General features: G+C 44.5%; 4 protein-coding genes and 1 long non-coding RNA gene across 14 annotated transcripts in view; 1 reads left to right on the plus strand and 4 right to left on the minus strand.

Moving 5' to 3' along the window:
- Positions 1-2607, minus strand: part of PIKFYVE (phosphoinositide kinase, FYVE-type zinc finger containing) — a 64788-nt gene extending 62181 nt beyond the window's left edge. Inside the window, exons 1-2 of one of the 7 annotated variants that reach the window (XM_058839592.1) lie at positions 1871-1959; positions 456-548 (exon numbers count right to left, since the gene is read on the minus strand). In XM_058839592.1, the coding sequence (XP_058695575.1) occupies positions 456-466 (11 nt within the window). In that variant the 5' untranslated portion in view covers positions 467-548; positions 1871-1959. Of the gene's footprint in view, positions 1-455; positions 1787-1870 lie in introns of those variants that run through there. The other 6 variants (XM_058839593.1, XM_058839589.1, XM_058839591.1 and 3 more) reach the window with 6 other exon arrangements.
- A 4-nt stretch (positions 2608-2611) lies between these two features.
- Positions 2612-22837, plus strand: IDH1 (isocitrate dehydrogenase (NADP(+)) 1). 3 transcript variants are annotated; one of them, XM_058839603.1, is made up of 10 exons: positions 2612-2744; positions 5559-5686; positions 7449-7740; positions 9487-9592; positions 12153-12330; positions 12727-12878; positions 13958-14098; positions 16289-16451; positions 16969-17381; positions 21234-22837. In XM_058839603.1, exons 2-9 carry the CDS (start codon positions 5565-5567, stop codon positions 17060-17062), a joined length of 1248 nt encoding a protein of 415 aa, XP_058695586.1. In that variant the 5' UTR covers positions 2612-2744; positions 5559-5564; the 3' UTR covers positions 17063-17381; positions 21234-22837. The 3 variants fall into 3 exon arrangements, with proteins under 3 accessions (XP_058695586.1, XP_058695585.1, XP_058695587.1); XM_058839602.1 differs by lacking the exon at positions 21234-22837 and adding an exon at positions 19888-20021; XM_058839604.1 differs by lacking the exons at positions 2612-2744; positions 21234-22837 and adding exons at positions 3392-3412; positions 19888-20021.
- LOC131579528 (uncharacterized) lies at positions 5998-7442 on the minus strand. Its single transcript, XR_009277724.1, has 2 exons — positions 7061-7442; positions 5998-6698 (listed from the first exon to the last, which is right to left on the minus strand). It is a non-coding gene; the product is annotated as an uncharacterized LOC131579528 (long non-coding RNA).
- On the minus strand, positions 17388-20672 carry LOC131579922 (uncharacterized). Its single transcript, XM_058840509.1, has 3 exons — positions 20303-20672; positions 18842-20218; positions 17388-17687 (listed from the first exon to the last, which is right to left on the minus strand). Exons 1-3 carry the CDS (start codon positions 20670-20672, stop codon positions 17629-17631), a joined length of 1806 nt encoding a protein of 601 aa, XP_058696492.1. The 3' UTR covers positions 17388-17628.
- LOC131579524 (shugoshin 2-like) overlaps positions 21981-24697 on the minus strand; it is a 33197-nt gene continuing 30480 nt past the window's right edge. For both annotated transcript variants that reach the window (XM_058839600.1, XM_058839599.1), the window contains one exon: positions 21981-24313. In XM_058839600.1, coding sequence (XP_058695583.1) covers positions 24103-24313 — 211 coding nt within the window. In that variant the 3' untranslated portion in view covers positions 21981-24102. The remainder of the gene's footprint in view (positions 24314-24697) is intronic.

The following is a 24697-nucleotide window of genomic DNA, read 5'->3' on the forward strand; positions in this document are numbered from 1 at the left end:
TTTCACAACACCTCACTCAGCCTGCACTTCTAGCCTGCTAGGCTAAGATGCCTACTACCTTCATCTTTGTTTAAGTAATATTGCTTAAATATTGAGTGAAATGTTTGACAAAGTAGGAACACAGGGAGCTGATGGAACCTATGAGTGACAGCTGATTTTTACCTGTGCCAAGAATCAAAATCCCTTATGAGCCTACTTCCTGCTTAGCAGCTGATACACACTTCTTCATGAAATAACAATTTCCAGTTCCCACAATTGTTCCCTAGAACTTACGGGCATATATTGTTGACTAGAATATTTTCTTCCAAGTTCCAAGAAGCCACACTAAAAGAAATCTGTGCAGTCCAGAGAAAATCAACGCGATCAGCAAGTGACACTGAAAGTGCAAACAAGCTGCAGGCAGCTCACGTAACAAGGTTTGACTATTCCTACAAAGAATACTGAAAAGATGGTACCTGCAAGTCATTCACATGACTTCTCAATGGACTTTGCTTGTTGCTCTGTACAGTAAGCACCTTCAGCCCAGTTTCTTTTGCTATTCACATACCCTCAGGAAAGAAAACAGAGAGGCATCATTTACTAAGTTTCAAGAAAAACTTTGGTCAGGGTCTTTATATAAGGCTGAGTCTTAGTCTTCCACATCCCTCTCCCTTGTAAATCAGGGTATGTTTTGCTGCTGTTCATTTCACCAGTATTATCCAAACAGGTGATTTGACTGTATTTAAACACCAGATTTCACGGAACATTTTCCTTGAAACACGTTCTTCAGATAAATTTGGAATTGTTTCATCAATATAAAGGCAACTAATAGTTTGATTTTTAAATGATGAACATACAACAGGGGTGTACCTTCACACACACACATTAAAAATGCCACTAAGGTCAAACAGTTTTGTAGGAAACTGTGTTCATATTTCAGCAGCTGACTATAGCCCAGCAAGATAACAACTACAAGCAAGTCTCTGAAATTAAATTAGATGTGTATATATATATATATATATACAGAAAAATAAAGTTGTTTCAAGGGGGGAAAAAACCCATAATAACTGCTTCTGTCACAGCAGTATGGGTCTAATTAAAACTATTGAAAAGATTAGCATTGTACCTGGCATGAGCTCCAGAAACACATAGGTTTTCTGTGCTGTACAACACACTAGCTGTGGAATCTATCAGCCTTTCTATGCTTTAGCTGTCCCACTAAAGGGAAAATACTACCCCCATCCCACCGCAAGAAACCAATATATAGTCACTTCTTTGTATAATACAGGAAATAAGAGAGCAAGGTGTACGTATCGGTCAGCAAGCAGAAAACCAGAGAACACTTCTCACAGGATCCTCACCAACAGTCACGGGCAACGTATCTAAACCCATTGGCAGCTGCAGCTTCAGCAATCACCACTCATCACTGATACAATACGGACTACGAGGGCGGCTGTGAGCCTCCCTCCTCACGCGTACTGCTGTTCCAACCAGAGCAGCGCCGGGACGTCCTGCGCCCCAAAACCTGACCGCAACTGCTCAGTGCCAGAAGGATACGGCCACTCCTTACACAGACACTACTCCCGGGCACCTAGATAACACACCCAGGGTGAAAAACACCCGCAATTCAAACGTAACTCGTGACAGTTCCCTTCCAACCTCTGCGCAGGAGACAGCGCCTTTGCCCTCCCCCCTGTGAAGGGGACACGGCGCCTTCCCTCGCCTGCGATGGCAGACCCGGAGATCACCTGCGACGGGACGGGGAGGACGCGGTGGGCAGCAACCCCCGGAGAGCCACCGCCAGCCGCTACCAAGGCCCCGCCCGGGCAGGCTCTGGGAGCAGGGGCACCGCAGAGCGATGGGGGGCGCGGCCCCGGCGGGCTGTGCTCACCTCTACCCGCGGCGCGGTGCCGGTGCTGAGGCGGCACCGCCGCTTTTCCTTCCCCGCCCGGCCCGGCAGCGCCGCCAGCCCCGACCAACCGCCCGCCGACCGCGCCGCTCCCCTCCCAGGCATCGCCAATCGAAGCTCCGCGCATTCCACCCGCCGGCAGCGCCCGGCCCCGCCCCGCGGCCCTTCCCGGCTGCTCCGCCCGGGCGCGGCACACCCGGGCTGCTGCCTCGGGAGCCGCTGGCGGTGCGGAGAGCCGGTGTGTCCCCCGGGAAGACGTAGTACACCGTATTCCATTATTATTCCCTTCTCTTCTATTCCTGCCCGGAGGTTCCTCCCCGGCTACTCTCCCCGCCTCGCCCCGGCCCCAGAGAGGTGCCCGCTCCTGCCCCCGGGGCCGTGGTGTCGACACCGCCGCCCCAGCGCCAGCGGAGGAGCTCGTGCCCGCTGTGGGTACCGCATTCCTGAGCTGGGCTGCGGCGCTCTCTCTGGGGCACGCCCGAGCCCCCCGGCGCCCGCAGGTTCCCTGTGCCTACGGGAACTCACTGCGCGGGGTTGGCGGAGCGCGGAACGGGCCCGGTCCGGAACGGCAGCCGCACGGTCCGAGCTGTCGCGGGCCCCTCGCACGGGGGCACCTGCGCGCGACACCGGGGCGGGCCGGGCTGCTGGCCGCGCGCCAGCCCCGCGCCCCCTGGCGGCCCCGCGCTGCCGCCGGGGGGAGGGGCCACCGCGGCCAGCAGGGGGCGCCGCCGCGGCGGCGGGGCCGGGCGGGGCGGGGGGCGCGGCCACATAAAGGGCCCCGAGCACGGCCCGGCCCCGTATTGCCTCCACACCGCCACACGGAACGGACCGGAATAGCACCGCACCGGGGCTGCAGGTAAAGGGCATCGCCACCGCCCCAGCGTGCCGCGGCTTCGGCGGCCGCACGGCACCCTTTGTCCTTTCTCTCCTGGGCGCGGCACCCCGCAGCGGGGCCCCTAGGGGCTGGATTGTGTTTAAGGGCTTTTTTCCCTCGGTGCGGGCGGGACCCCGTGGCCGCGCCCCACCCGCCGCGACTGGCGCTGAGGGCGCTGCGCCCCGGGCTCGCCCGCCCTGTCCTGGGCTGGGCTGTCTCCTCACGCAGTCCTGGGGTCCCCCGCTGGTCGGTGGTGTCCTGGGCGCGAGCCGGCCTCGGGGGCTCTCGCCTGTCCCCGCCCGCTTGGGGAGTGGCCCCGGTCGCGGCCGTGCCAGTGCCGGGGTTCCAGCCTCGGCTGGGCGGCTGCTGCCCGCGGCCCGGTGGGATAATCCCCCGTGTGCTACGAGATCGCCTTGCTAGGGGCGTGTGCGGCCAAAAAACGAGTGCAGCCGAGAGCTCGGTTGGTGCCAGCGACCCGCTCCTTGCCCCCTGCGAGCCGCCTCCTCCAGGAGGAGATCAGCTGTACACCGGAGTTACGGACTTGTTGCAATAGTTAATTATTGCCCATAAGGCCCCGAGCCCTTCCTCCCGACCAAGTGGTGTTTGGAAATACACAGTTTCTTCTAAATGGCCTTGGCTTTGTGCCTGGGGTAAGTGTAGTTAGGGAAGAGCTTCTGCAAGAGAAAGACCTTGCTGGATTTTGGCGGCTCAGTGTAAAATCAGAGGGGACGAATGCCAGAGTTGAACTCTAGGGAATGTGTGCTCTCTAGAGGAGCCTCTGGGCGTGTTGACTGGTGTGCAGGAGAGGGATGCTACTGCAGTACTGCCCCAGTTCATAGAGACGCTGCAGACGCTGGTGGCTGAGGAGGGGAAAAGTACCAGCACCTGGGCCATGATCACAGGAACATGTTGGATGCTGTGAGAGTTATTGAAGAAGTGGATACATCAGTGAGGATGTATCTCAGTGGAGGTGTGTCTCACCTACCTTTGTGTTTCCTGCATTACAGCGGCATAGAATAGTTCTGAAACCAAACCTATTGCAATGACTGACTTAGTCTGATTTGTCTGTCTTAAGTAGAACCAAAGTACAAAACAAGCAGTGTATTGTGGATTTGTGCCTGTCTGTATTTTTGCTTAAATGAATCAGACTGTGTTTCAGATTGTTCCAAAAGCAAAACTGAGCTCCCCTGGAGTAGTAGTTCTGTGACTAGGCCATGGGCCATGATATAGACCTTATTTATTTAGATAGTCACAACTGAAAACTGAGTTAAAAATACTTGCATGAGTAAACTGAGTCTAGACAAGAGTGTGGTGATGTGAAGTTCACGTTCTCCCTGAGGACTAGAGAGGCCAAATAGAAGCCAAGGTGCTGTCTGTGTTAGGGATAGAAGTGCCTGAAGTAGGTTTATCTTTTAAACTGAATCTCAGTAACACAATCTTATTTTACGTTTTCAATTTTTTTTTTTTTTTAAGTGCTTTGTGTTATTTTTTGGGGGGTGGTTTTGTTTTGAGTGAGGTTTTTTGTTCGGGTTTTTTGTTGTTTTTTTGTATGGGAGTGTCTTTTTTGTTGGGATGTTTGTATTTTTTTTAGTTTTTACACTTCAAAAGGTTTGGAAAAGTTTGATCCTCTGAACACAGCTTAGAAAGTTTACTCTCTTCCCAGACTAAAATTGTTTAATAGATTGGATTTTGGAAATGCTGCACAAGTTACTTGAATTAGGAAAAAAAGAATAAATTATTCTTGGGATAGTTTTCCAACATGCTTGTAATGTGGGGTCCTTGCTCTGCACAGGAGTGCACACCTCGGAATGACTTGGTCTAGATGAACAGATCCTGTGTACAGTGGGACCCTTCGTTCTGTATCAAGAAATTCACTTGGTCTCTGAGACTGTAACCTCAGGCACAAGGGCTTGCTATCTCACTGTAGTATCCCAGCAGCTGCACACAAGCACAGGACTGTCTGGAAGGAGGAACTTGCCAAGTCACAGCTCTTGCATAATTGGAGCTAAGACCCAAGAAACTGTGGCTGTTGGAAAGCAAGGCACTATGTTAGAGCACTTCAGTACTTTCTGAGGTTTTCTTGACACAGAACAAAGTGCAAATAGAAGGGCAGAGTTCAAGTTTTGTTTGGTTTTTTTTTGAGGCTTTGTACACAAATATCTTGGGAAACCTCTGTTCCCTACAGCAAAGAATTTACAGTATTTATTTTAGCTGTAGAAATAAAGCTTGCCACAAAAAAAACACTTGTAGTTCTTGGATTTTTCTACCTGTTTCCTTCCTTCCTGGGGGACAAAGCTAATAAAGAAGTTTACAATATATTAATCTTATTAGTTTCAGCAGTATGAGCTGCCATTGTAACCATGTCCATTAACCCTTGATTTTCAGAAAAAGGTGGAGAAACAGGCAATTAGAACTTGTGAAATCTAAAAGGAAACAGTGCTTATTTATTTCTATAGAATTTGGGGGAAGAATTTGGTCATCTTTTCAAATTCTCTGATACAACCAAAATACAATTAAAGCCCATGCCCTTAATTGTCAAGATAGTAACTTTTCTTTTTATCCTCACACAGATCTTCCTAGGAGCTGGGGCTTTAAGGAAAATACCATGTAGCATGAAACTAAGGAAACTGAGGTTATTTTCAAGACTTTTTGGAGAGATCCTGTATTCCATCTTAGTACATCTTATATATACTTAGTACATCTTATTATATCTCACCTAGTTATGTTGTAAAAATGCAGGATACATGTATTGGTAGCTTTTAACTTAGGTTGGACTTTTTTTTATGTCTGTTGCAGTTCAAGATGTCTAAAAAAATCCGTGGAGGCTCCGTTGTGGAGATGCAAGGAGATGAAATGACACGGGTCATCTGGGAACTGATTAAAGAAAAGCTGATTTTTCCTTATGTAGATCTGGATTTGCACAGGTAATGGCTCTGTGACATTCAGCTACTTTGTTCTGCAATTTGCATATGTCATTAGGTGTTGATGGATTTTCATTTAGCACTGGAAGCATGCCCTCATCACAGCAGTAAGCAATGGGTGCTGAATTCTGAGTTAGCTTTTTGCCTGTGCTGTGCCTTTAAGAGAGTCTCTCAGAGACGTGGCCTGTGTTTTGCTCTCCTGTGTCTTGGGGTTTCCAGCACCTGCACCCCTGAGTGGGCTTATGGCTTCTTGCCATGCCTGTTTGAAGATCTGCCCAGAGGACAAAAAGGTGTGTGTAGGGCACAGACTCTGCCCTGATGGCTGTGAGCCGGAGCTCTGCTGTTGACAGTGTGAGGTAACTGCTGCAATTACTCCCTGAAGCTAGCCTGTGCTCCTGTACTCCCTTCTGGAAAAAAAAACAAATACTAGCAGCTGGGTACAGCAAAAGGGACATGTTATCTACAGCATCTGCCCAAGAAGAACAAATAATCTCTTCCTTTTCAGGCCACTGAGCTATAATTATTAGAGAGGTATCCAGCTACATTTCTCCTAGCCATGTAGACAGAGGCTTTCAGTGGTATCTGCCATTGTTAAACCCGTGAGTCTGACCTCTTCCCCTGCCAACTGGAGCCATTTGTATGCCACCTACATCAGGCTTTCTGCTTGCTGGTGTTGGGAACCAGGCAGACAGGAACCCAGCAGCATAATGCATGCACACAATTTGGAGAGCATCCCTTTTCAAAGAGGGTGGGAGGAGGGCAAACAAACCTCTGGCTGAGGCAGCACAATGGCTAGATTTGTATACAGCTGGCTGTGCTTCAGGGCTGTCTCATGCTGGGCACCCATTGTTCTCCAAAAGCTATTAAAACAGAGAGCATGGAAATGATCTTCTTCTGATGTTTGAGGGCAATATTGGCAGTTTTGCTGCCAGAGCAGGATTGTGGGTCCATTATCAAAGCAGTTTTTAAGCCTAGTGTAGTTTCATGTGCTCAGTATGTGAAGTAAGCCAAGCGCCTGTCGTTCTAATTGGGAACGGCAGGAAGAACGACACGGACTCTCAAAGGAGTCAGAACAGGAGAGAATCTCTAGTTTATTGCTTCAGTCATGTTATATAGACTAGTTCGTGGAAAGTACAGAAAGGAAACTCTTATTGGTTAGTATAGTGCTACATTACCATCATTGGTCAGTGGGGTTCACCACCCCCTGACTTTCTCCTGCAAGGAAAACACAGGAACAGATAAACAGCACCTGCAGGCTGTTTTGTGTCTTTGAGGATTGTTTTGAATCCTCCCATGAAATTCCCAGGCTAGCTTCTCAGGCAGGCCTGGCAGGCCATGGGGCCTGCAGCTTGCTCTAAAGCTAGCCTCCATAAGCACCCTCAGCACAAGAGGTTTGAAGTAAAGGTTCATATTCATCTGAGGATTTTGCTGCTCCATACAATTAGAATCCTCACTGACAGCTGCCATTGCTGGAAGCTCAAAAGGCAAGGAAGAGGAGATACTGTCCCATGCTGGGGGCAAACCTCAGCCATAAACTGAAGCTCTCCTTTCACCAATCTCCTACCAACCTCCACTAGCAGGAGAAATGTCACTGTATAAGTCTGATTTCTTCCAGTCCAGTAGCATTTGCACTGGAAGAAGGCTAACTTCAGTTGTGGCAGAATGCTGGAACTACTTACAAGCACATATGAGGTCTTGTTTCTTAACTTTTGAACACAGACAAATGTCCTGGGCAGTCCTGACCATGTTTGTGGGTTTGTTGCAGCTATGACTTGGGCATTGAGCATCGTGATGCTACAAGTGATAAAGTAACTGTGGAAGCTGCTGAAGCCATAAAGAAATACAACGTTGGCATAAAGTGTGCAACCATCACTCCTGATGAGAAGAGAGTGGAGGAGTTCAATTTGAAGCAGATGTGGAAGTCTCCCAATGGCACAATTAGAAACATCCTAGGTGGCACTGTCTTCAGAGAGGCTATTATTTGCAAGAACATTCCCCGGCTGGTGTCTGGATGGGTGAAGCCCATTGTCATTGGCCGTCACGCTTATGGGGATCAAGTGAGTCACTTCAGTGTTTACCCCTCTTTTTGCCTTAACAGGCGTACTCCTGACTGGTATAGAGCTCCAAAGACTTAGATGTCCCTGTGTTCCTGCTCTGTCCCTTGCATTCCACCTGGGACCACATACAGGCTAGCATACTGCATCTGGCAAGTGTGGGAGAGCCAGGTTTGTGCCTCTCTTCCTTGAACAGTGTCACTGTATAAACAGCATTCAGAAGCCTGTGCTTGGACTACATAGGCTTGTACTTAGACTTAACTATGCTAAGTTATTGTTCTTCACCTCTCTAGAACCCTCCTCCCTACATACTAATGTATTTAGAAAATATCCTTTACACTGTCCACCTTCTTACTTTTCAGGACTTTCTGATGTCAAATACTGCTCTCAGCAAAAATGGGTAGAAATGAGTGATTTCTAGAAGTGGGCAAAATTGTCTTCTGTATTGGGATGTGTTTTTGTTCTATTTCTTTTTTAAACTTTTTTTTTTACTGTAATCTGCTGCTTTAACTTGCACAACGCACCTGCAGAGTTGGTATCTGACCTAGGCACATCAGGCTTTGGTACAGAAGCAGGGAAACCTCTTTTATCAGAGCTTTCCTGACAGTGGTAGTAGAAGGTTGTGGAAAGCCCTGGAATAGTTTTCAATGTTGTGCCCTTTGACTAGCTTGGAAGATAAGAAATCAGTCATGTCAGCTCCATGGGCAATCATATGCTATAAAGCTACCAAATATGGCAAAAGAAAATTGTTCTAGAAGAGCCAAATGCTTAAATAGGTGACTAAACCTGCAAACTGAAGGCAACTCATTAGATTACCTGAGATAGGGAGGTAAAATAATAAATTTTCAAGAGGAAAATAATTGCAGAACCTTGACACTAGAAAAGAATCGGATTCAACTTCCTTAAAGGTTGTGAAAAATTGAGAAGGTCAAAATAATTATAGGAAACAGTGGATTAAAGGGGAAGGATTGAAACCCTGCAGAAGTATGAGATTAAAATGAAAGGAACAATATAAGAACATCCAAATGACATAGGAGCAAGACACTAACTTCAGAACAGCTCAGGGAACAGATTCCCATGACAGGAGGGAAACTACGTGAAGAAGAACAAATTTCAAGGAAATGTAACCTTAAATAGTACTGTTCAGGACAATTGGGAAAACGAGACATCATTTTAATACTGAAAGTTTTTAATTTCAAAGACTCTGACTACAGGTTGGCCTTTCAAATGTCATTTTGTATGATGTATGAACCCTGTTATTTATGAGATCAGCAGCTATAATATGAATGGGTTTTTTGAGGCAGGGAGAGGAACCTTTCTATCCACCAATGACACAACAGTCTAAATACTCTGCACTTTAAAACCTCAGCACATCTGCAAAAGTAGATACTCTGGCAGTTGATGGGGCCCAAGAATCTGTGAACTTTTTCCCCTAAAGGGGAAGATGGTTTCTGAAACAGGCAGACTTTTGACTGTTCAAGGACACAGTTTAGTGATACTCTTGGCAGTGCTGGGTTAACTGTTGGACTTGGTGATCTTAAGAGTCTTTTCCAACCTAAGTGTTTCCATGACTCTTTCTACTCTAGTAAAATAATCCAATGACAATATGGCTGAATAAAAAGTCTACTTAATGGAGTTTTTAGTACAACTGTTTTCCTGTACCCTGTCCTCCCAAATTAGGTCTGTCTTTTATGGTTCCCTCTTCCTGATAGATGAAATCATCATGGCAATTTTATATTTTCTTAACAGTACAGAGCAACTGATTTTGTGGTACCTGGGCCTGGAAAAGTAGAGATGACCTACACTCCCACAGATGGAGGCAAACCAGTCACATATCTGGTCCATAACTTTGAAAGTAGGTATTTTCTATAATTAGTGATCAAAACTGCTATTTTTTATTTAATTCAACCTTGAATTATCAGTCAGATCTGTTTGATGGTAAAGTATGACTTGAAGGTAGAGTAGGATAGAAAGTTTGGGCCTTCTTCATTTATGTTTCAAGTACTGAAAGTTCCTTGAAGGCTTCCTGGGATCAAAGAGGCACGTCAAGAGCACAATCATATTAGATTGGCACCTGTCATGCTCCTTATATGATGACTCTTGTAGCAGCATATATGTTTTTTTCTCTGATCAGAGACGAACTTGCTATGTAAACAAGGCTTGACCTAAGGGGAGATATATTTAAGAACAATCTATGTGTAATTCTTTCTGGGATTAGGTTGTTTTACTGATCTCTGTATACCTTTGCAGTTTTTGCCCTTCTTTATGAAGCAGTCTTTTTATTTGCTGAATAGAAATGAGAATTAACACTTTGTCAGGTGGAAAGAGGATTTCACAAGGATGCTCCTGACTGTATGGACTGTAACTGATGCAGTCTCAAAGGTTTTGGTGTCACTCCTCTCCCTACTGCTGTGCTGGCTGCAGACATTGCAAGGCTCAGGAGGAGTTCTGACATTGCTGGGCTTTGTTAATAGAAGTAGTTACATGCACTGCCAGAACTCAGGCTGTTTTCTCTAGGGGCAGGATTCAGGAAAACATCATACAAATTATGTCTCTTATCTATCATTAATCAAAGGGTTCAGGATTTAAGGTCTTATGGTGATCTCTGTGTGTGTGCAGTGCTTTGGTTTTAGCTACAAGAAAATGAAACCATGTAAACCGCAGCATCCTTGTTTGTGTGCAGTTGGTTCAGCAAACATGTACCAAGATTGACATATGACCCTCTTTTATAATACTTGATTTCTCTGGCATGCTTGTTCATAAGGACCTACATCTCTACCATCTCTTGTTGCATAGCCTTTCATCTGGAGTTCACCTGCTTCACAGCCAGTCCTAATCTGTTTCCATTTGATAGGTGACTGGTGAGCTTGTGTTGGAGATGTGTGGCCATCCAGCTGCCAGTCTGATTTGCTGCTCTGCATTGCACCAGCAAGCTGAAAGCAGGGAAGTGCAAAGACACAGATGACTGCTGTTGCTCTGGGGAGCTGCCCTCCCAGATAACTGTTGTGCCAGCATATCTCCCAAATGGTTAAGGGTAGCTTGTCTTTTTACTGTACTGATGTGTTCAACCTTGACACTGAATCAAGAGATTTTTAGTAGGCAGTAGGATTGTATGATTGCAATAAGGATTTTCTTTTACATGTCTGAAAATAGCAGTTTGAATTAAACTTAATAGCTGTCATCCAGCAACCATGAAATCATGGCTCTTGAGGACAGTCTCTGTAGCTGACCACACCCTGAACTATCCTTGACTCCATAGGGAAGGTACAAGGACAACATGTATTTTTCACTGGTAACAACAGGAATTACATTCTCTGCCAATATCAACTTTAAAATGACATTGCTATCTTGGCAAGCAGATAAACCTCCTCTGACTTCCCCTCTTCATTCTGCATGTGTGTTCATACAGTAACAACCATCTGGAGGTAAGGACAAATGGATATTGGGACAGGTATTTAAAAACTCAGGGTGTTTCCAGGGCAAAGATCCCTAATATTGGTACTGTACAAAAACTAGATCGATGGTGGTAGTGAAGTGCTTAAAATTAAGTACATGGTATCTACTTTTCACTAGAAACACAGAGTTGTGCTCTGAAAATGACAAAGCTTTCTCATGAAGCTCTAGATCCTGCTTTCACCCACAATCGTCCCCTTCCATGATCTGAGTGCTGCTTTCTTTTAGGTGAGCTGGGCTGCAGGTTCAGCACACTTCCATTTCTGCTTCTAACACATCTGCCTTACACAATCTAAGTCATGTGAATGTTGATGGTTCCTCAGAGCCTTCTCAGGACTTGCCTGAGCACACACATGACTGGCACATTCTTCCCACAGCTTACTAGAAGTGAGCCTGAGCGGGTGGATCAAAGCTGCAGGGTAGGCCACACATGTGCTGAAAAAATGCAGGAATTCATGTGGAGTCTTGTTTACCTGAGCTAGGCAAGGCAGTCCTTGACTGCTGGAGTTAGTTCTGAATGCAAAACATTTGAGGTGTAAACACATCCATTTCTGGCTTTGACTGAGACCTCCTTCTCCAAACTGCTGCCTGTTGCTTTGATAGAAAAAGACTGTATTACTTAAATGGCTAGTAGGAGTTCAAGTACACTCACTTCTGTCATAGGGTACTTGAGTACTTAGGCTGGATTAGAACAAAACTTCTTAGAGGGATTAGATCACATTATTAAGATGTACTTACCTGTAAAACAAAACCACCTTCCTATCTATGTGTCACAGAACTCCTGGAGCTTTGAGCTGATAGTGCAAAGCAAATCCTGAAAGAACCTTAAATTGAGAGCTATATGAAGACACCTGGGGAGAGCACCAGCCTGCCTGCCAGCCAGAGTATGCTATGCGGAGAATAAAATTCTTAAATCAAAACTAAATCTAGTTGATTCCTGTCTATTCTTCCTCCACTAACAGGCTGTGGTGGTGTAGCCATGGGAATGTACAATCTTGACCAGTCTATCAAAGATTTTGCTCACAGTTCCTTCCAAATGGCACTGTCTAAAGGCTGGCCCCTCTACATGAGCACCAAGAATACCATTCTGAAGAAGTATGATGGCCGCTTCAAAGACATCTTCCAAGAGATCTATGACAGGTAATCAGTTGTGTACTTCCTACTGCAATGCATAAGTCTGCAGCAGGAGTATCCTCTCCAGCCTTTTGAGTTACTTTTTCAGACACTCAGCAGCACTTTCGGGGCACAGTCTCTGTCACAATCTCCCTTGTTCTGCAAGGCACAATACTCAATGCAGAAAGCTCTGCTAAATGCAGCTGTGGTGTCCGTCTCTTCTCATAAGGCCACAGATTCTCTGTGGGTGCCTCTATGACTCTGAAGCATACTTGCTATAGCCTAGCAAAGCAGACAAATTAAAAAAGAGTAAAGAGAATGTAGAGGGTTTTTTGTCTTTAGTCTTAGCTCTGTGCACCTCTCTATGGACAAATTGTGTAATCCCTGTTTATATGACAAGGTGTTTTGGTTTTTGTTTTCTAGAGAATACAAGTCCCAGTTTGAAGCCAAAAAGATCTGGTATGAGCACAGGCTCATTGATGACATGGTTGCTCAGGCCCTGAAATCTGAAGGAGGCTTTGTCTGGGCCTGCAAGAACTATGATGGGGATGTGCAGTCAGACTCTGTTGCACAAGGTATGAGGTGCTTCCTGTGCCACACTGAAGCAGGCTTAGTAGTAGTCTCTTGTGGCCTTCTGTCATCTTATGGAATGGCGCAGGAGGCGGTGTTAGGTCTCAAAACTTGTATTTCAAACCTGTGGCCAGTTATGAAGGTATCAGACAGTCAAAAAATACTGATTTTTTTTTACAAGAAAATCTATTGAATGTAGACTCTGTAGTTGAGTTTACTTACAGGAGGGAAGTTCCTACCACCATGATAACTGGTAGGCGCTTTCTATTTTAATGGACAGTATTTAGACAGCTGCTTCTCTGTCACTGACAGCTTGAGTTAAGCTGGCTGCTGCTGAGTGTGATGGCAGGTGCTCTGCAGATAAGTAATAAAACCTTCAGAACCTAAAGCTACCTGTCAGGTGTAAAGAGAGAGTTGATATGTTTAACTTCACATATTTTCAATTCTTGATCAAAAACCTATATAACCAAGGTGCCCAGTGCCAAAATGAATATGGATGCAGAATTCCACAGGATGAGATGTGTGGTTTTATGTAATATGCTCTTTCTGAAGTAATGCCACTAAACTGCCTCTCACAGAACAAGGATGTGTGTTGGACTGCTAAACAAAGCAGCCTTCAAAGATGCAGATCTCTGAAACTTATAGGGTTAGAAGTGGTGTGAATGTCCAGTGTCAGAAGGTGCTGGTTCCTCTCACAAGAGCAGATACTCTTGATAAGAAGTTAGTTTGTTTCCTATCACGCTGTGTGAAAGACAAGCAGCCCAATATTTACTGTTCTCGTTCTGTACGTTTTCAGTAGAAATCTGTCTAGCAAATTAGGTGAGAAAACTAATTTTCTTGAAATGCTGCAGAATGTCTGTGTATCTATATCTCATGTTTCAGCAGGACTTCATGTTGAGATGAACTGTTATTTTGATGTATAGGGACTTGCCAGTTAGTTGCAGAAGGGCTGCTTCAGCTCTGTTGTTCAGGGATTTTCATATCAGTGGAAGGATGTAGGGGGACTGTAGGGTGGGGAAATTAAAGGGAATTCGACGGAGCAGACCAAAGAAGACACTGAACTTTTGAAACTTGTATTGTGTAGGCTATGGCTCTCTGGGCATGATGACCAGCGTGCTGATCTGCCCTGATGGCAAGACTGTTGAAGCAGAAGCTGCTCACGGGACAGTTACTCGTCACTACCGCATGCATCAGAAAGGCCAAGAAACCTCCACTAACCCCATTGGTGAGCTGCTTTTCAATGCCCATTATCATCTCTACACATGAAAGAAAAAGTTTAGAGTAAGAACATCTGCACCCTTTCTGTAGACAACTTCACCACTGAGTGGTAAAACTTGCAGTTCATAATGCATTTTTCTTCCAGAGACTGTGACAAAGCTTAAGGAGAAGGAAGTACCTAAGATTCTTAAATTCTCATTGATCAAAAGAAACTACAAAAGTCAGAGGGTCTCCAAACAATCAGAAAGTAGATCAGTAAATTACATGTGACGTGGAAATTACTGTGTTAGTCCCTGACCTACTATATAAGCACACAGCAGTGAGTTTTAGATAAAGGGGCAGGGTGAAAGGGAAGAGAGGAATTAAGGAGGTAAAGATGAATTAAAGTAAGAAAGGAAAAGAGAAAAAGAGAGAATTAAAGAGGAAAAAGAGGAGAAAAGAGAGGGAAAATAAGATCACCAGTACTGGTTACAGCATTGATTCTGCTGAGGGGATGCCTATCCTGGTTTCAGTGCTGATCCAGCCGATAAGTGGCAATCCAGCTGCATTGGTCTGGCTGCTGAGATGTCTGGGGCCCTGGGGGCCCTGGGCTTGGGGGGGTCAGAGTGGGGAGTACCCTTTTATGGACAGGTTTCTTGCTTTTTATGTACATTAGTCATCAAGTGCAGTCCATTCTTTCAGGCCTGTCTGGAAGCTGGTCAGAGGACTGGGAGTCTTTGGTGTCAATCCCACCCTATACTCCATGCCCGCTTCCTGCCACTCATTCTTGTGCTGCACTGTACTGTGTTGTTCTTTCTCACGGAAGAATGCTCTCCTGTTTCCACCTGGCCCCTCTTTTCCAGTCAAATCTTGTTCTTTTTTATGGCATGTCAGTGCCAACAGTCCATGGTTGGCTCTACAGCAATCCAGTTATCAGTGTTTGAGACACACACATTAGCTCATTCTCTTGAGATGGGCTCAGTTGGGCAGAGCACGGTGCTGATAACACTAAGAGTGTAGGTTCAGTCCCTGTATGGACCATTCATATAAGAGTTGGACTCAAAGATCCTTCTGTGTCCCTTGTAACTCGGACTATCTGTAATTATATGTGTATCTTCTGGAAATGGCAAGCTCCAAAAGATCTCACTTTGGGCTGCTGTTTAAAGGGTTGTTAGAGAGCAGGGTATAGTATGCATTAGCTCCTTATAATCGAGAGCTTGAGGGATCTCACTTTGGGTCACTTTATGGGGTCGCAAGAGCGTGGGCTTTAGCCATAGTAATTTTCCATCCTTGCTGCAATTCAAGTCAGTAACTTTCTTTGAAAGTCCAGTAACAAAAATATTATTCAACTTGGGTTGTTATTCAGGCAAGAAAAATCCCTTTCCAAGGCTGGTCATTAAAAAAAAGGTGCTCGTTAGATACCACTAGTTCCTGGGTTTCTGATAAGCTTGAGAAGGGCTTAGTCCAGGTGTGGTTTGCCAAAGCCTAATGAGCATTTCTCAGACCACAGTGTGGCCTGAGAGAGGTGAGGGAATACACCCCCAAGAGTCCTCTTATGACTTAAATCAGCTTCTCTGGGTCTCTACAGACACAGCTACATCCTGAAGCAAAAATCAGGCTGGAATGGAGTGAGTGTGAGCAATAAGCCAGACCTAACCTAGCCTTTGAGATATGTACTCCTCTAAAAACAACTGGTTTATAGTCACAAGGCCTTAAGGTTTAAGTTAGTTGTTTTTTATTTTACTCCTCTTTCTGATGGCCCAGAAGAACCAACCACACCTCAAGCCATGGACACACTCAAAGTGTAAGTGCATTTGAATGGGACATGGGGGAAAGAATCCTCTAAATTCGCTTAGAGACCAGAGCATAAGGTAGTGTTAGGAAAAGGACTGCACCCTTCTGTCACAATATTCTATGTAACTACAGAGGCCTACCGCCTGTCATTCTGACTGGGGCAGGAGGAAAGTAAAATGACATGCATGGAGAGATTACTGGAGGCAGTGAGTAGTTTCTGAGGTTCTGCTTTGGTTTTTTTTTTAGAGTTGCATGAAAGGCAAAGCATACCTAGATGAAGTGTTCTTTCCCATACCATATTTTCTTTTTTTCAGTCTGCTTTCCTTTTTATTGGTATTAAAAAAAACAATTATTGTTCCACATGATGATTTAGAGCAACTTTCTGGAAGTTCTAGATGGATAGAATAACCATGTTCTCTTTCAGCCTCCATCTTTGCATGGACAAGAGGCCTCGCTCACAGAGCTAAGCTGGATAACAACAGTAGCCTCAGGAACTTTGCAGTTGCCCTGGAAGAAGTCTGCATTGAGACCATTGAATCTGGCTTCATGACAAAGGACCTTGCTGCCTGCATCAAAGGCCTGCCTAAGTAAGTGTATGAAATAACCAGCTATGCTTACAGGAGGCTGTTTTACGTGGTGGTTGTGATCAGCATTTGCTGGAATGTTATTTTTAGTAATAATATAATTATAATGGTAAAGAACAGGAGTCTGTCTCACAGGACTCACCTGTACTCATGCTATACAAACAGAACATGAGACACTCCTTGACACAAGCAGCTTAGTCCAGATTGATCTCTCCCTGCTATTGCACCAAATGAATGGGGGGAAAAAGTAAAGAAGGAACTGAAAACTTTTAGATTTTTTTTTAAACAGTCTAGCTATGTTGGCCAGATCCTAATAAATCAAGAAGACCTACATAACTAAAATATCACCTGGCTATCTCTTTCTGGAGCCTTTTGTCAAAAAACCCCAATCTGATGAGTAGGAGAGAACTCTTTTGGTTTTAGAGGCATAACATAGAGTTTTTTGCACAGTCTTCCCCTGCTTTGATTATTTGAGAGTCTGTACAGCTAATATCTGCCTTGTTTTGTTTCCTCCCACCAGTGTGACACGCTCTGATTATCTGAACACCTTTGAGTTCATGGACAAGCTTGCTGAAAACTTGAAGCGGAAGCTGGCCTCTATGCCCAAAGCTTAGGGCTTGGGTTCTACTCAAGCTCCCCCAACAAAGTCTCCCACTTACATAAGAGTGTAAGTGGCACTGTCTAGTGCTTTGTTGCGCTTCTTTTAGGCTGTCCTTCAGCTTTGGCCCCCTGGTATTATCACACTGGCAGATACTTCCTATCAGGATCATCTTTTTGCCCAATTACTCATTTTTCTCTTGATTTTCTGTCTGATGCTCTTTCTGCTCACACTTGAGTCCTCTTGCAAAGCATAGGCATTGGAGGTCTCTTTCCTCATGAAAAGTGGATTTTTTAGACTAGAATCATTTGAGGGAACTCTTCATGACTTGAGAAGTAACCCTGTGTTTCAAATATTCCTTAATGTTGGTTGGTATAGGGCTTACCCTCTGCTGCAGGGAGCTTTACATGGCAGACAGGAGGAGAGAACACGAAGGAAGCAGAAGATAGCTACGGGCTAATCATAGAGCGCTTAAGGGCCATGCCAATCATTAAAACAGACCTCCATCAATTTGTCTCAACCACTTTCTCCACCCCATGAGTCCCAAAGAATTAAAAACAGAAGAAATCCACGGTACAAGGCTCAAATTGTCAAATGTGTCAAAACACAGGCATTTTTCAAGTCCTGTAGTGGCCTGATATCTGCAAAGGGGTACATTCACATGATCAAAGTGATTCCAAATGATTTCCAGATATCCTTAGAAACAACAGCTATCAAATAGAAAGAGCTGCATTACCAGGTTTCTCTGAACATGCACAATCCAGAATTCAATCATATTCCCTCTAAACTCAGGTGACCACTTTAATCCAAAAATACCAGACCAGCTCCTCAAAAATCAGCTCATAAATCAAAATAGGTCCCTCAGTGAAAAAATATAGATCACTGGTACTGATAGTATCATGGGCCCTGGTGTAGTAGAAAAATGATATAAAACCTCTATTTGATAGCTGGTAATGCCCAGGAGCTTACACCTGGAGGAGGCAGCAAGCTCATGGCACACAGACAACCTACTGACTTCAGCAAGACACAGGACCAGTGGTCACTGCACTTTTCCAAGTGGTGTCAGCCAAAAGGAGGAGAGCAGGAGAACTTCCTCTCTACAAAGTACAGCCCACTCCAGTTGTAACAGGCCTGTTTGTCAAAAGCTACAGCAAGGAAAACCCCACAAAACTACTCTCTTTACAGAGCACCCATTATCACCAAACTCCCCAAAAGGATCAGCTTAACTATTGTATTACCAGCCCAGGGATACACCCTCCAAATCCTTTTAAAAAGCAAACAAAAAAAAACCCCACAACCAAAATCATTTAGGTTGGCTCCTGATTAATTTCCAGTGAAGACATCACCTAGAGTTATAAAGTCTGACACCCTGCAGCACTAACCATTCTGGACGAAAAATTTGTGATCTTGATATTTTGTGCCCCAAAATGTACTGACTGACCCTAGTTGGCAGGGTCAGCATCAAATTAGACTTTTGAACTGCTTGAGTACTTGATTTTCTAAATTAATAGACATTCCCTGTAGATAACAAGAGTGGTAAAGCAAGACTCAGCTGCTAGTCTTGTCCCAAGATCTGCACATGGACAAGTGGACAGATATTCTTGCAGAAATGCTGATAAACTAGAAGCAAATGCAGTCACAGAAATGACTGGCCAGCACAAGCATAAATGGTATACTGGACACTGATCTTTAACTCTGAAAAAAGAGAAGAGAGGAAGGAAAATATAAGCACTTGCTGCATGGATTTTTTGCCTTCATCTCCAAACACAGGTACCTTCCCCAGCTTACCACCTACCAGGTTCCTTTGAAGGTGTGCTCCAAGAACTTGACTGGACTTGGTTCCTTTCCCCAGGTATTTCCTCTGCAGTCTTTTTTTTTACTATCAGGGAGTTTTTCAAGCAAACAGGGGATTTTGCTGACATTCTCTTGCCCTCAGTACTTAAGCTCTTGGAAACTGATACTTCTGTAAGTCTAGAGCTGACAGGCAAAACTCCAGAACTGCTCACATGGGAGGCCTCAAGACTGTGTGAAAAGTCTGTAAGACTATCTGCAAGTGATATCTCAGGTAGCTGCTCCTCCAGGAAAGTATCTGGCTCAGACAGCAGATGTGTAATGCAGGAAAACTTCCCCATCAGGACAGTTTGTTTGGATGCAAGTTCTGTGGAACTTCCAATGAGAACCTTAGCACCATCACTTTTTCCAGCCAGGGAATCAGAATCTGGAGGTCGAGAGTTGCTCCTCTTCCTCTGAGCCTTGGGTTTGCAAGAGGCTTCTTTTTTCAAAGCATTCATGTTGTTGTCAACTTCACCTTGCCCCTTTTCTTGAAGGCCCCCTATCTGTTTTATAGTGCTCTTTTGATTGCTCTTAGCAGCTCTGGGGATTTTGCTCCCTTTGCTCCCAGGAACAGACCTGGGAGGTACATTTTCACCACCCTCAAATTCTGTCTGGAAACAACCCGAGTTTCCTGCAAGATCCAAAGGATGGACAATGTAAGTTTCCCTGCGCTGCTTAAGATTACCTGGCAAATCCTTTGTGCTGTCATTAGCTACTTCTTGAACATCTATCCAGGGCCTAAAACCGTTAACTTCATTTCTCTGATCACAATTGCTTTTCCTGACAGCATTCTTCCTGCTTCTTAAGCTTCTTTCAGGCTGGTCTTCAGCTTTGGCCTCTGGTATTATCACATGGCTTGGCACATATTCCTCATCAGAATCCTCTCTTTGCCGAATTACTCTAGTTTTTCTGTTAGCCTTCTGCCTGATGCTTTTTCTGCTCTCACTTGAAAATTTTGTAGGATTTTGTAGACTGGAATCATCTGAGGGAACATCATGACTTGAGAAGGTACAAACTGGGGATTTTAGCAAGCTCTCCATACTTTGTATCTCAAACATAGGTACCTTCTTAACCTTTTGCATCAAGTCAACACTTTCAAGACTCTGCAGCTGTGCTGGATTCACCTCATATGTACTTCCAAAGTCTTGGACTCCAGCAGGAGAGTGGGAATGGTGCTCCACACCACAGTCTCTATTCTTCCTGTCAAAAGCCCCCTCATTTGTCCTCTGCCCCTTCTCACAGACTTCAGCCTCACTAGAACATGTTGCAACTTTTGGTTGAAGAAGCTTCTTTGCATTTTGAGCACACTCTTCACCTTGAGGTCTACCAGTATTACTTTCTGCATTGTTTTTAATTGCAGTCGTTTTCTCTTTTCCTGTTCTTGCTTTTTTAACAGTCTTTTTCTCTCCAGTTTTACAGTTACCTTTGCTTTTAACCTTTACAGGAACAAACTCAGGGACTTGGCTATAGCTGGGGTCCATTTCAACACCACACCCCATTTCTTTTGTCTGTGGCTGCTCACAAAAGGTCTCTTTACCCACAGAGTTTCTATGAGAAATAACAGCAGTTTGAGCAGGTGAAGCCAGGGGGCTGGGAGATCTCAGCTGTTGCTGTGTGTTGTTCTTGCTGGAGCTGCTGTTGTCCTGTGCAGTAGTACCCCAAGCTGCCTGAGTGGAACTGACACGTGGGAACATATCCAGAGCAGAAGATGGTGTGCTTGTAGCAAATGAGGTGGAACACTTTCGCCTCTGAGTAACGTGCCCTTGTGAGAGACGAAAGAAATGTTTTGCCATCTCATCAGCCTCATATGAAAGAGGATGACTTTCCCAGGCAAGTGCTGGCAAATTGTTGGGATTTTGTTCAGTGGTGCACAAGACCTCTGTTGGAAAGAAAAAAGTAATGTCTAAGGCTGAGAAATGCAGCAGGCAAATGCCATCTTTCCCCATACCACTAAAAACCTTGCTCCATACACTGCCACAAATCCAGAGCATAGAAAAAAGCATGATTTTGTCTCTATTGGGACTCCCCAAATTTACTGTGCACTGGATTTGCTTAGCTGGCTTCCCTCTGAACAAAAGGGAAGCCCAAAGCAAGATCTCCTAACTAGCTCTAATATTAAGAACACTTATGATCTGTATAAGAGTTATTATTTATATGGAAAATCCACAAGTAATGGTGGTGCTGATCCTAGTCAGATCCTGCACTTTCAGACATCTCCAAAAATCTTATGCAAGTTCAGTGCCTATTACTCAAAAAGCCTGATTTGCAAGCCTGATTTACTGCAAAGGTCCCACATATCCCTCTGAAGACTCTGATTCATGACTTGAATCATGACTTGATCATGACTTGAGAAGGTACAAACTGGGGATTTTAGCAAGCTCTCCATACTTTGTATCTCAAACATAGATACCTTCTTAACCTTTTGCATCAAGTCAACACTTTCAAGACTGCAGCTGTGCTGGATTCACCTCATATGTACTTCCAAAGTCTTGGACTCCAGCAGGAGAGTGGGAATGGTGCTCCACACCACAGTCTCTATTCTTCCTGTCAAAAGCCCCCTCATGTGTCCTCTGCCCCTTCTCACAGACTTCAGCCTCACTAGAACATGTTGCAACTTTTGGCTGAAGAATCTTCTTTACATTTTGAGCACACTTTTCATCTTGAGATCTATCAGGATTACTTTCTGAGTTGTTTTTAATTGCAGTTGTTTTCTTTTTTCCTGTTCTTGCTTTCTTAACAGTTGTTCTTATCAGTTTTCATTTTCCAATAGGCTCCCTCCAGGGTACAAACATTCACCCATGATTGCTGAATTTTTACAGACTCACTTCCCCTAGATGTGAAGCTATACCAATATATAGATGATACTCTAATAAAAGGAGATTCCCATGAAAAGGTGGGAAAAGCAGCAGCAATAATGGGAAGCATTACATGAAGCAGAAATTGAAATTCCACTTGAAAAACGTCAAGGACCAAGTAAAGAAATAAAATTTTTGGGTACTAGGTAGATGCAGGAAATGCAGTAGGTCCTGCAGTCACTTTAAAGAAATGAGAACAAATACAAGTGCCCTCATCAAAAAGAGAATTACAAGAGTTAATGGGAGCTTTAGGATATTGGCAAAAACACGTTCCTGGCTTTTCTGTCATTTCTCGCATTAGTGGCTCTGTATTGTGCTTTGCTGTGTAACATTACAAACACTAGACAAAAATGAACATAGACACTTTTAAAACTTTCAAAAATCATGTTTTCTGAAACCTTTGAGCTGCTGGGCTAAGCCCGACTTTTGCAGATGAATTTGATAAAAGCTTGGTATGGGTCTGGATACCTAATTTTGTTCACAGCAGACCTGAGGTTTTTCTCTATGACTTTGATCTATGTCTATCTCTTCCTCTCAGTGTGAAGGCCAGTTTGTGTCAGAACTCTGGTGAAACCAGCAGTGACCTACTGTCCAGCAGACCTTAGAAATTAATACCGTCCTCTTCTCTCCAGTACTTCCCAGTGAGTAGAAGTGAGCTCAGAGGGCTATGCCAGCTCTACTGCAGCCCTCCTAAATTTAACTTGTAGTGCCAACCAGAGCACAGTATCCTGATACCAAGGGATTTGGTTCCATTGCTACAGTCAGGACTGTAGCATTTGAATAGCACTTAGTAAATGCTGGAAACAAGCCTTACAGGCTAAGAGCCTACCAAAGCCATGCTGCAGTGTCTAAATGCAGGCCATGCATTTAGTTATGCTCCTTCTGACTGGATGTGAAGCATAGGAACTGTTAACCTCTTCCCTCACCCCACAATTCATAAAGGTGCAAACTCTTCTCCAATTGTCTGGGCTATTACTTACCCTTGTTGTCTTACAGCAAGTCAGATCATGACTGTGAAAACTTACTCCATCCATGGTTGTATGTTGGGTTTTTTTTAAGGAGTATTTTTGATTCAGACTAAAATAAAAGCCAACTAACATTCATTCTATCTCCTTCCTTTGTGTGATTAGCAGATACAGGGAAACCCTGCCTCAGAGAGAGACTCCAATAGCTTTCAGCACAGTCAAGTACATGCTGGGACAGACTGTTGGAATGTGATACAAACACAAAGTATCTCCCCTCTTAGAATAGAGTTTTAGTTTGTTCTGGCCTAGGCAAAGCTGTCCTCTGTAGTGTTAAGTGATGTAAGCACCAGGTAGTGAGTGTAGAAGAATTTGAAGATAAAACTTGCATTGAAATTTTATTTGGGGAGTAAAACAAACTGATACATCATCACTCAGCAAAACAGAAACTGGTTACACACAAACAAACTCCCTCTCCAGCTGACTGCTATAGGTGGTGATTAGGATAGAGGTACCAGAGTTAGACTAAAGGAGCTAGTATTACCATGTGTTTGAATCAATAACCTTCAAAGTTACACCAGTAGACATAAAAAAAGCAAGTGCTTGAAGCCAGTGGGTGCTCAGTCTGCAATGGAAGAGTGCAGGATTTCCTGAAACACAGCTGAACCCATCTGGAGTACTGTTGTCCAGATCTGGGATTTCCAGCTGAAGAGGGATAAGGACCTGTTGGAGCAAAGCCAGTGGTGGGGGACACAAAGATGATCAGAGAGCTGAAATACTCCTCCTGTGAAGACAGGCTGAGAGCATTGATGTTGTTCAGCCTGGAAAACAGAAGATGCTAGGGAGACCTTACCACATTTTCCAGTACCTCAAGGGGCTACAAGAAGGCTGAAGGGTGTACTTTTAACAAGGTCAAGGAGTGATGGGGAGACGTTTTTAAACAGCTCTGTCCCACAGTAACCTCTCCTCCGATCACCTTTCCTGTAGCAATACTCAGAATGTTTGAGACAAAACATGCTTGGGTCTGGTCCTAAGCACCCTGTGTTTCAAATATTCCTTAATGTTGGTTGGTATAGGGCTTAGCCTCTGCTGCAGGGAGCTTTACATGGCAGACAGGAGGAGAGAACACGAAGGAAGCAGAAGATAGCTATGGGCTAATCATAGAGCGCTTAAGGGCCATGCCAATCATTAAAACAGACCTCCATCAATTTGTCTCAACCACTTTCTCCACCCCATGAGTCCCAAAGAATTAAAACCAGAAGAAATCCACGGTACAAGGCTCAAATTGTCAAATTGGTCCTTGGGTTGCCTTAGTTGGAAAAGTTCAGCTGCCTGGTCAGCCACCTCCATCTTTGCTCAGGCCACTGCGTTCAAAGTTGTAGCCTTGTGGCTAAAGGGACAAGCTTCTAAGAGTTTGGGGGCTGCCTTTCAACCACTATCCTTTCTGTTGTTATGAACTTCATTGCCTTGGCACCGAGACATTCTTCAGGTGTTCCTTCTTGGTTCTCTTTCATCTTCTTGGTCATTCCCTTGGCTTTGACAGGCTTTCTTTTTCTTTTGTAGATAGGAGAGTGGAGGAACTCAGTGTCTGTAAATGGGTCACCCTGTCTCAGTTTCCTGCAGAACCAAAAGAGTTACATTGAAACATCAAGTATTCCTTGAATTACATGTATGATTTTAGTCCCTAAAGTTTCTGATTTCAGTGCAGTTCTTCCCCATAAGATGATTAAGTGGTACAGTCTGTTTCTTGTCCAGTACAGAGTACTTTCTGGTGCAATGTAACCAGCTATTCATGGAAAGTTCAAACTGGGACACTTTGCAGGAAAAAACACACCCAGTAATGTTACATAACAACAAATTTTAGGAGTACGTAACTGTGCAATAGCCATTGGATGTTGCTACCTTGAGAATTAAGCTTTTTGATCTTGTTTTCATAGTTTCTAGCAATTTTCCCAGGAAAGTACCTATAAACATAGGTGTTTATATATATACCATGCAGTT

This window comes from Poecile atricapillus, chromosome 5 (assembly GCF_030490865.1).
Source record: "Poecile atricapillus isolate bPoeAtr1 chromosome 5, bPoeAtr1.hap1, whole genome shotgun sequence".
Lineage (NCBI taxonomy): Eukaryota > Metazoa > Chordata > Aves > Passeriformes > Paridae > Poecile > Poecile atricapillus.

Excerpts from the sequence above, each read along its gene's own strand:
- IDH1 (XM_058839603.1), top strand. The coding sequence starts at position 5,565 with ATGTCTAAAAAAATCCGTGGAGGCTCCGTTGTGGAGATGCAAGGAGAT. Across the intron at positions 5,687-7,448 it reads GTAGATCTGGATTTGCACAG|CTATGACTTGGGCATTGAGC; the intron begins GTAATGGCTCTG and ends GGTTTGTTGCAG. Across the intron at positions 12,879-13,957 it reads GTCAGACTCTGTTGCACAAG|GCTATGGCTCTCTGGGCATG; the intron begins GTATGAGGTGCT and ends TGTATTGTGTAG.
- LOC131579922 (XM_058840509.1), bottom strand. The coding sequence starts at position 20,672 with ATGGCAAAACATTTCTTTCGTCTCTCACAAGGGCACGTTACTCAGAGG. Across the intron at positions 20,219-20,302 it reads TGTAAAGGTTAAAAGCAAAG|AAAGTAATACTGGTAGACCT; the intron begins GTAACTGTAAAA and ends AAAACAATGCAG. Across the intron at positions 17,688-18,841 it reads CACACCTTCAAAGGAACCTG|ATATCAGGCCACTACAGGAC; the intron begins GTAGGTGGTAAG and ends ACCCCTTTGCAG.